The 10,596-nt window shown below is 32.6% G+C and overlaps 2 protein-coding genes across 2 annotated transcripts; one reads left to right on the top strand and one right to left on the bottom strand.

Annotated features, from left to right (window-relative positions):
- The first annotated feature begins 930 nt into the window (after window positions 1–930).
- LOC133791721 (uncharacterized) lies at window positions 931–1,305 on the top strand. Its single transcript, XM_062229640.1, has one exon. The coding sequence runs from the start codon at window positions 931–933 to the stop codon at window positions 1,303–1,305; it is 375 nt and encodes a 124-aa protein (XP_062085624.1).
- Window positions 1,306–4,769: 3,464 nt separating this feature from the next.
- LOC133792736 (uncharacterized) lies at window positions 4,770–8,819 on the bottom strand. Its single transcript, XM_062230649.1, has 5 exons — window positions 8,254–8,819; window positions 8,119–8,163; window positions 7,979–8,014; window positions 7,637–7,904; window positions 4,770–5,001 (listed from the first exon to the last, which is right to left on the bottom strand). The coding sequence occupies exons 1-4, from the start codon at window positions 8,528–8,530 to the stop codon at window positions 7,822–7,824; spliced, it is 441 nt and encodes a 146-aa protein (XP_062086633.1). The 5' UTR covers window positions 8,531–8,819; the 3' UTR covers window positions 4,770–5,001; window positions 7,637–7,821.
- Between the last annotated feature and the right edge of the window lie 1,777 nt (window positions 8,820–10,596).

The raw sequence follows: 10,596 nt of genomic DNA, 5'->3' as shown, positions 1-10,596 counted from the left end.
CAATTAGAGAAGAGGTGATTGTCGCATGGTATGCTGATTATGTGAACTTCTTGCAGCTAACATAGTTCCTTCGAAGATGTCTAGACACCAGCTCAAAAAAATTTATTCTGAAGTAAAACACTATTATTGGGGAGAACTGATCCTCTACAAGCATTGTGCCAATCAAATCATTCGTCGTTGCGTGCCTGAAGAGGAAATTTATTCCATATTGTCTCACTGCCACACTCTTCAATGTGGGGGACATTTTGGGGGCAATAGAATAGTAGCCAAGGTACTTCAATCAGGATTCTTCTGGCCTAGTCTTTTTAAAGATGCTCATAACTTCATCAGGGCTTGTGATCTTTGCCAACGAACCAGAAACATCTCAAGGAGGAACGAAATGCCTCTGACAGGAATTTTGGAAGTGGAACTCTTCAATGTTTGGGGAATTAACTTTATGGGGCCTTTTCCGTCATCATACAACAATCTCTATATATTGCTTGATGTTTATTATGTATCAAATTGTGTTGAAGCAGCAACAACACTAGCTAACGACGTGAAAATGGTTCTCAATTTCCTTCAAAATTTATTTTTACTCGATTTGGAACTCTTAGAGCTATAGTTAGTAATGAAGGAAACAATGTCTGCAATAAGCAATTTGATGCATTGTTGCCTCAATACGGTGTGCGACATCGAACTACTTTGCCTGATCACCCTCAAAGCAATTGCCAAGCAGAAATCTCGAATAGGGAAGTGAAGAGTATTTTGGAGAAAACGGTGAAAAGCTCGAGGAAAGTGTGGTCCAAAAGACTTGATGATGCACTATGGGCGTATAGGACAGCTTTAAAAACTCCAATTGGTATGTAACCATATAGATTGGTTTTCGGTAAAGCATGTCACTTAACAATTGAGCTAGAGCACCGGGCATGCTGGGCAATGAAGAAACTGAATATGGACAAGACTGTAGTGGGAGAGAAGAGAATGTTGCAGTTGAATGAGGTACAGGATTTTCGGAATGAGGCATATGAAAACGCTAAAATCTACAAGGAACGAACTAAAGCATGGCATGATAAGAAACTTGTACAAAGAGAATTCCACTCGAGGCAGCAGGTGTTATTATTTAATTCATGGTTGAAGCTCTTTCTGGGAAAGCTGAAGTCTCGATGGTCCGGGCCTTATACAGTTGTGAAAGTATTCCCATATGGAGTAGTTGAAGTAAGCAACGAGAAGAAAGGAACCTTTAAAGTGAACGGGCAAAGACTCAAGCCGTATTTGGGGGGTCCCTATGATCAAGCCAAGTCGGTCGTCCTCTTGAACCCTCTATGATGAGGAATCCAGTGTCCGGCTAAATGACGTTATCGACAGCGCCCTTGAGAGGCATCTCGAGTTTATGTTCTTTTTTTTTTTTTTACTTTTATTTTTATGCTATTTTTAGTTGAACAATTTTATTCAATTTTATTTTAGTAAATGTTTTATGTAATTAAGAACCGTGAAAAATGTAAAAAAAACAGCAAAATAGCACAAAAGTTGAATTAGAGCCACAACTCTAATGTGATCAGAAGTGGTGGAGCCAGAAAATTTGAATTAGAGTCGCAGCTCAAGGAGTTAGAGTTACAACACTGCCTAAGTCAGAGGCATTGAGGATTTTGGGAGAAATTAGAGCAGTAACTCTAGGGAAGTCAGAAAGCAATTGCTGAGAAAAGTGAGAATTAGAGGTGCAGCTCTATACACCAGCACTGCGACGCCAATTGGGCCCAGAAACGCAATTTAAGGGTTTCCATCATAATTTTTTTTTAGCACAACTCCCATTCCACCGCCTCCTCCATTTTAATGTTATCCAATGGGGTCATAGGTAAGTCTCTTCTTTTTATTTGAGTTTAACATTGGGGACAATCTTAGTCTTAAGTTTAGGGGAAGGGATTTATTTTTAGCTTTGTTTTTCTTTGTTTTTTTTTTCACAATATTGTTAGAGTGTAAACCAAGTTGATAATTTGTTGCCGATGAAATTGAGTGAATGCCATGTTGTTGTGAAATAAGATATAAGATATTTGTTGCCGATGAAATTCTATGATAATGATTCGTTTTCCTAATTAAACATATTCCTATGCCACATAAGATATAAGAATACAAATTCAAGGTTCAATTCTCAAAAGTTACACAAGGCAAATAACACAACCCTATATTACTTACTAACATAACCTAACACTGATTATGAACTTGTGTCATCCAAGTTCTTCCCATTATATTTAATCCTTCCAGCATCAAAGATAATTAAACATCTTGCCATTGCTGGCCAAACAACAACAAAAAATTAACAATAAGCACACTTGAATGAACAAGAGAGATTTCACTAAAATAAAGTGCAAGAAATTACTACACTATGACATAGGGTTCATCAACAATTCAAGCCACACAAAAATTAGTTCATGGCTAATTTAAAAAGCATTAATTCAAGTTCAATATTGCCCATAAGTATCAGAGTACAAATGAAAATAAAAAATATAAGATGAAATTTAGAAACAAGAGAAAGAGCAAATCAAAGTGATAATGAATCTTATTTATGCGTTCTCCTTTTCTTTCTTCTTGTTCCTCACTTTGTGCGCCCCCCCCCCCCCCCCCACTTTGTGCGGCTACTCTCATCTATGTACCTCTACCCAATTTAGCCGTCTACCGCAAAATGCTTCAGCAAAATCTATTTTGCTACCGCAAACCTGCTATTTCAGCAATCAAAAGTTAGCTTAGATAGTTTCAAAATTTTAGTGTCATTCTTTGTACAAATATCTATCCATGAAACTATTGCTTTCAACCCATTAGCTATTACAAACTACAAAAACAACTAAACTTAACTAAGATCATAAAAATACAAAAGTTAGTTACAAAAGCTAATAACAAACTAACATCACCATCGATTTTTTCACATTTATAAGTTCAAAATCACAAGAAATAACTCTTTATTCAAGAGTTATCACACCCCCAATCTTAAGACATTACTCGTCCTCGAGTGATGAATCTAAAAAGATAACAAAAGACACATAATATACAACAAAAGGAAAAGGAAAACAACATGGGCAAGACACAACAAGAGTGGATAAACTTTGCTTTGCCAATGTTAAAAAGGGGAAGGCTCTCGGGAATTTTATTTTGAATAAGAGGAGCTGAATTTCAAACTTACACAAACTTTAAACCAAATTCTTCAAGCATTAATGTTTCTGTCAACATATGAGTAAAGTGTTTCTCCCTTTAGTGCATGCATAGCTTTTCTTAAACATTTTCAATCACCAAAAATCATGCTAGGCCATGGTCCTAAAGCTTAAATAATGCCTTACTTAGCGATTCTATCTCCATTAATGTAGACAAACACCACACCAAAGATCAATAGGACTTAATCAAACTTGTAATGATAGGCTAGGGTGACGGTAGGATAAGAGAGATTAATTTTGGCTCAAATCACCCTAAGCACCTCAATCTTTCTACGACCTAAATCAATGCACACATTAATTACCCCAAAGAACATCCACAACAAAATATAACTCTTGCCACTAGCCTTTATTAATAACATACAAAGAAAAAAACTAAAATAAAATTTTCTTTAATTTGAAGAGTTACACCCCCAAACTTATTTACAAACGTACTTGATTACTTTTTTTTTCTTTTTCTTTTCTTGACTTTTTTCTGAATATTTTTTCACATTTTTCTATTTTTTTTTTACGAATAATGATAAACATACTAGATAGAAAGAGATAAAAAAAATGAGAATACACTCTCCTCCCAAACATAAAATCAACATTGTCCCCAATGGTGAAAACAAGCAAAAGAAGAAAAAGAAAACGCTCACCCAATGTCTCTCGAACTCTCTCCGCCTCTCAACCCCCTAAAAGACAACAAAAAATAAATCCTAAAAATATCTAGGTGCTAAAGGGTGTGGTGAAAAGAGGTTATTATATATATATATATATAAAGCTAGGCTAATAAGCGGCTAAACAAGAAAATGACACTTAAGTTCAACAGGGTGACTAGGGATAAAAAAGCATAAAAGGTAGGCTTCAAAGGCTCAAACGTCCAAGGATGGCCTAAATAATGTCAACGGTGTGGTGTTGTCTAGGATTTCGCCTCAAGGAAAATCACTAATTAATTCTAGAAACTTAAACTCTAACAAGAAACTAGCTCTTTCTAAGGTCTCAAAAATGTTTATCAAGCTATGCACACACTAAAAACAAAGGCACTCTCATCAATCAATTGTAAGAAACATTCACACCTAAAGAATTTAGTTTAAAACTTAAGTAAGAAATACATTCAGCTTCAACTTCGATTTATTATATTTTTGTATTTTTTCAAGATCGTCATTAAGCTCCCTAGTTAACACTAACAAAAACAAAGACTATCCTCAAAAGAGCAACCAAACAACAAGACAAAAACACTATACCACTACTACAAAAAAGGTTTTTTAGGACTAGCATTGCGAGTCCTAAAAAAGTTTTTAGGACTCGCGCCCCGCGAGTCCTCTATTTGAGAGCCTTAAAAACTAAGGTTTTTAGGACTCGCGTTGCGAGTCCTAAAATGATGTTTTTAGGACTCACGTTGCGAGTCCTAAAAGAATGTCCGCGAGTCCTAAAAGATCTTGCTGAGTGCCTTTAAGTAAGGTTTTTAGGACTCGCGTTGGGTGACCTTAAAAGTTATATTTTTAATTTTTAAAAAATTTATTTATTGTTATTTTAAATTAAAAATTATGATTTAAATGAAACATTTATATACAAATTAATCTAAAAATTTATAGATTAAAATAACAAAACTTATTAAAATTATAATCGTTTTGACCTTAAAAAATATGTAACTAGATTTACAAAGTAAATAATTAACCATTGAAACAAGAATCATTTACTCTAATAAAAATTACAAATATAATAAAACACTAAATTCATTGTCAAACAACATATATTTCTTCTTCTTTTCCTTGTACTCATCCTCGTCACTGCCTTTCCAAAGTAAGGATTGGCTGCCATGAATTTCTTTCTAAAATCATCCCTGGAACATGAAAAATCACATTATAAGACACCGAACATGAAAAATTATAACTAGATTTTTATTGTAGTGTACATAAATAAGTTTATTCACAATTGCTACAATTTTAATTTTCATTTAAAAAATATATCCCTTTGAGTGTCCAAAATGTATTAAAATAAATTTGAAAAGAAAATACTAAAAAAACACCCAAAAAAATTTTGGACCCTATACTGCCATATTAAATACAGAATAAAAATATATATATATAGGTAAATAACATACATATATATTTATATAAGATAAAGTATTTATTTATCAAAGAAATGAAAAAACATAGTGTAATTAAGTGATATTTTTATTTCACCCTTTTGAATCCCAAGAATAATACTTCATACCAAAATTATAATGGTGGAGCACTATATACATGAAGAAAAATCTATGGTTTCCATTCCCAATTATTCTAATAGTAGTTGTTTCTTAATATCTAAGTAAACAAAAGAATGCATAACAAGCAAAATACTCAAGATAATCGTAATTCCTTTCTCATTACAACTTATTATGTGGTCTTCATCTAACACATTTATGGGGCAGCACTAAGCAAGAAAAGCACAAAAAATCTAAAAGTGCATCAAATAGTGCAGCACGACAAATTTTAATAAAGAAGCCAACATGATACATCAAATTGATATTCATGAGAGTAATGCAAATTGATGCAAGTAAGAACAAATAACAATAAAAGAAATAAGAGTCACTCAATACCTAAAAGATTATCGTATTTTGTCTTAAGTTCAAGATTAAATAAAAGTGTTGGGCTTGACATGGCAAACCTCTACCGTCATTCACAAATTTATAGAAAGGATAGATTGAGATATCCAACAATATTTTCACAATGAAATGGAACCATGACAAATTTACTAGCCTATTAGTTATTCAACAACACTCTCTTGTGTAAATTTATCTTCAAAAGTAAAAGAAAGACAAATAAAATAGAGATTCAATTTCCATCAGTAAAGATGTCATTCTTTATTGCACAAAGTTTACATGTGCCTCATTGGCAACACAAACATTGGAAACTTTGAATACATTTTCAGATTTGTTAAGCTTGAAAATGAGCATATAAGGTTGTATATACTAAACAGAAGCTCAATAAAATCAAACCAAAAACAATAAATTGTGATAAAAAAAAAGAAGTTAAAAGAAGCTATTCAGTCATATAAGTAGAAGACATTATTTATGACATTACCCTTTTGTTATGATACATTTTAGGCATGACAGTTAAAGCAATCAGGATGTTGTTTTTGAAACCAAACAATTAGATCCAATAGTACAAAACAAAACTAATTAAACAAGGTTCTTTTGATACTACATAATAAATTATTTCATGATAAAGTTTTCCCAGTCATAATAAAAAAATATTGCACAAGCAATTAAATAATTGAAAGCCCATACATATTGAAGATCACCAAATCATGTAGATTGGAGAAAAGATAATTTACTTGCATGAATAAAAAACTTGCTTCTAGTTCTATATTGTAATTAACACGAAACACAAATTGAAGAAGACCTGATACATTGAGGTCAATTATATATTTATATATAATATTTTGTACAAAAGAATTAATTTTTAAATTAATATATATATGTACGGATAAAGCTCATTAGTGCACAAGAGAAAAGCAAAGAAAAGATAGAAAAAGTTAGTTCTCATTAGTGCACAAGAGACTATATAAAGCTCAAGAAACCAAAACGGAAATAACAACCCATCACATGGCTGTTGTAACAAAGTTAGTTAAGCAACCACGAGAGGCTAACTAAAACTCATAGACTCTCTTGAACACATTCTAGATGATACTCATGATCATAAATTTGCTAAAAACAATTTAAATAAAAAATTGGTGTTTACAAAAGAGACAAAGAAAGGCCTTGGGCTTGCATGAGGAAACAATGGATAAAAAAGAAGAGCTTAAGGCTTTGTATAAGTGGAAGACTGGAAGTAGATACTGTTAGGCGCAAAAATATCCAGCTTGGCCCAAATATGCTCAAAGGTGTCTCAAACCTTTAGATTTTGGAGCCTAATATTAAGATTATAGGATAAAACTTGGGACTTTCATCAAACATGTGCTATGCAAGAAAATTGTAGAATATCATAAATTGCTATAATGATATAATCACACAACATAATCTAAGCAAAGCACAACATCAATTAACAGAAATATACTACATGAAAATTTAACAAAAAAATAGGTTACAAAAAAAGCATATTACATGAAAATTAAAACATAGTAAAATACACATCTTGCACTGAAAATAGAAGAAAAAGAGAAAAGCCAACATGTCACCATCTATAGAAAATCGGACAACATATCCCCTAATTTACTAGCCTAACCATCTGTCACATTCAACACCAACATGTCAATCAAATCAAACAACACACAGGTTTTCATCCATATATCACCTCAGCACACAAAATTCTCAGAACCTACTTCACTAAGACATGCAAGTTCTCAATCTTCCGTTATCACAGCAGCACACAGAATTCTCAGAACCTACTTCACTACGGATGAATATCTAACATATTCAAACTCCACTAAAGTAATACAATTATCATTCAAGATTGTAAAATATTGAAAATTAAAAAAAATTAAATACAACATACCTCTTGCAATTAGCTACCGATCCAATGCTTCAAGACCAGTCAAAATATTAACCTAAACATTATTATCAACATTATAAAAAATAAAAAAGTTAGATGTATGTTCCATATCATGTTATTACCCTAAGTCATGTTATTTAAAATTCTATAATCAACTTAATTGTTAATTAGATGGTCAAATGTTAAGATTATAGGAAATAATAAAGGAAAAAATGTGATGCAGCAGTCCATGAAAATCCAGGTAGTGTTCTTATTGCTGCCAAGAATCCGGCTGGGAAAATAAATAAAATATGAAACAATAAGTAATAAATATGAAAACTATATCTGAATGAAATGTAACCTTACCAATATATATGTAGCTTCCTATATTGCATAAGTAATCTGCTTAGAAACAAAAAGAAAACCATAAAAGGATTAGGAAAACACATACACTATAAATATATTTCGGACTATAAATGTTAGATTAAACAATAATTTTCCCATACATTTTGTGCAAAACATAACATTGCTCAAAAATATTTCGGACGAATCTGAATCATAAAAAAAAATTGCAACAAATCAGTATTGTTAATATATATGTTCAAAACATTATTCTCAATTATTGCTGGTAATATCCTTACCACACTTTTGATTTCTTTCATTTGGTCTGAACGTTTCTCTAAATATGCATGTAGAAAAATAATAACAACAACTAACTTTGTTGGACTTTTCGTTGAGGCGACAAATTTGTCGAATCCCTTCTGTTTTGTCAAAGCTTTGGATCCATGAAAGCTGAAACCCTAGAGCTAGCTGCTTGTTGATGTCATAACAGGAAGGTTTGGATCCTTGAAAGCTTGTTTCATCTACGAGACTCACTTGTTGTACCCAACAGGACTCCTCCAACTCAGAAGGACTCATTTCAGCAATATCCAATAGATAATAAGACCAAATAAAACTGCTATTATTACTCTTTAATATGCAAGGAGTTGCATCAATGTAAGAAGAATTCTTCACTACTCTTTCACAGTTAACCAACACTAGAGTTTTCGCAACTTTTTGGTACTTTTCATGAAAAATATTATATGTTCTTGTGTCCAAAGCAAATCGTGCTTCATAACTATCATATAATCTGAAATCTCCAGAGGACAAAGTATTGTTGGTGAAGAAGGATGAGTAGTTTTGATGAAGTTTGTGAAAATTGGGATCAACAACTCAAATCGTATAGTTGTTATAGAAGATTGCCAGTACGTAGTATCTTTGATAATTAAATTTATTTGTGTATCGATGTTGAATAGGCAAGTTTAAGACTGTAATGTTGTTCTCACAAGAAAGAATGTACCTTAAGTCTTCACAACTCAATGGATCAGTGGTGAGTCGGAAAGGAGATTTTATATTAGAGATACTACCGCATGATGAAGAAGAACACACAACAGGTCTCGTATTCTCTGCGTAGCTACTTTCATGGAGCGATGTTATGACCACCAAGAGAAGAAGAAGAAGAAGAAGAGACTCCATCAATAATCGTCTGCAAAACATTATATGATAAATGGGAAAGTTTTTTTTTTTTCTATTCACAAGTCACTGCTTCACATAAAATTCTGAAGTTATATCATATCAATTGATTCAAGCAATACTGACCATTCAATTCAATCAATACTCTTCTTCAGATAAAAACAAAATACTATTCTCAGGTCAATAGTGGTGGCTTTCATTGCGTGCACATACAACTAATTTATGACTTTTCTAATAGTTTTCATTGACGTGCACATACAATAATTATATGCGTAATTATTTCAATTCATATAAACCTTGAAAAAAAAAAAGACAAATGCCCAAATCATATGAAGCTTAATATTAATAGGAGATGGTATTAACATAAGTGTCAATTAATACAAATTTACCTTGAAGAGAATGGCACCACCACCCACTCCTGAGAACTTCACCAGCTCAGGAGCCTTCGCCGTCACCTTCCCCATCGGCGTCGCCAGCAGGAGCCTTCATCGTCCACGGTGGAGGCCAGAACAATCCTCCAAACTCACAGCGGCGACGGAACTTCAGGGAGCCAATCGCGATGGAGGCCGGCGAGTGGGGAGGCGAGCTTCACGGGTTGGGGGTTTCGGGGGCCAAGGAAGCTCGTGGTGGGGTGCATGTCATTGGGTGGTGGCCGGAGATGGCTCATCTGGTCTGGTCGACTGAAATGCGAGAGAGGAAAAGAAAGAGGGGTATAGACTGGGAAGAAGAAAGAGGAGAGAGAAGGGGATTTTTGAGATTCATTTAGGGATTTAGTATTTTTATCTCCCTTTTCTTATTTAATTAAATAAAATTTGATTTAATGTGAACTATTTTTTTTTTAAGTATTTTCAACATGGATTTTAAAAAATAAAAACACCAATATTATTAGTGAAATTTTAAAATTATTTTATAATACTTAACCAATCAATAAAATAACTCTTTTTAATTAATTGTATCATAAATATGTTAAACAAATAAAATTTAAGCAAATTATTCATTATAACATAATTAATTTAAATTTTAATATATAAATTATTATAAATAAAAAGTTAATATAATATTAAAAATTTAGAAATAAAAGAAAATCTAAGAGGTGTATATTAAAAAAACAAAATAAACCTTTTAGGACACGCATCAGTTTTTAGGACTCACAACGTGAGTCCTAAAAACATTCTTTTAGGATTCCCAATGCGAGTCCTAAAAAGTCCAGGAGGTGTTTGTAAAACACTCAAACTTTTAAGGACTCCCAATGTCCAGGAGGTCCTAAAAAAAAACTCAAACTTTTAAGGACTCCCAAAGCAAGTCCTTAAAATTATTAAGTAAAACACTTATTTTTTAGCCCTGATTTTTTTAGGACTCGCATATTTTTTTAGGACACTCATTACGAGTCCTAAAAGAGTATTAAGGACTCCCAAAGCAAGTACTTCAAATTATTAAGTAAAACACTTATTTTTATAAGCCAGATTTTTTTA

The sequence above is a fragment of the Humulus lupulus genome, chromosome 7 (genome assembly GCF_963169125.1).
Source record: "Humulus lupulus chromosome 7, drHumLupu1.1, whole genome shotgun sequence".
Lineage (NCBI taxonomy): Eukaryota > Viridiplantae > Streptophyta > Magnoliopsida > Rosales > Cannabaceae > Humulus > Humulus lupulus.
The sequence above is the reverse complement of the archived record's forward strand: the minus strand, read 5'-3'. Positions and strand labels throughout refer to the sequence as shown.

Coding starts and splice junctions, on each gene's coding strand:
- LOC133791721 (XM_062229640.1), top strand. CDS start 931: ATGGACAAGACTGTAGTGGGAGAGAAGAGAATGTTGCAGTTGAATGAG.
- LOC133792736 (XM_062230649.1), bottom strand. CDS start 8,530: ATGAGTCCTTCTGAGTTGGAGGAGTCCTGTTGGGTACAACAAGTGAGT. Junction 8,164..8,253: donor TGAAAGAAATCAAAAGTGTG/GTAAGGATATTA, acceptor TTTATGATTCAG/ATTCGTCCGAAATATTTTTG. Junction 8,015..8,118: donor TGTTATGTTTTGCACAAAAT/GTATGGGAAAAT, acceptor GTTTCTAAGCAG/ATTACTTATGCAATATAGGA.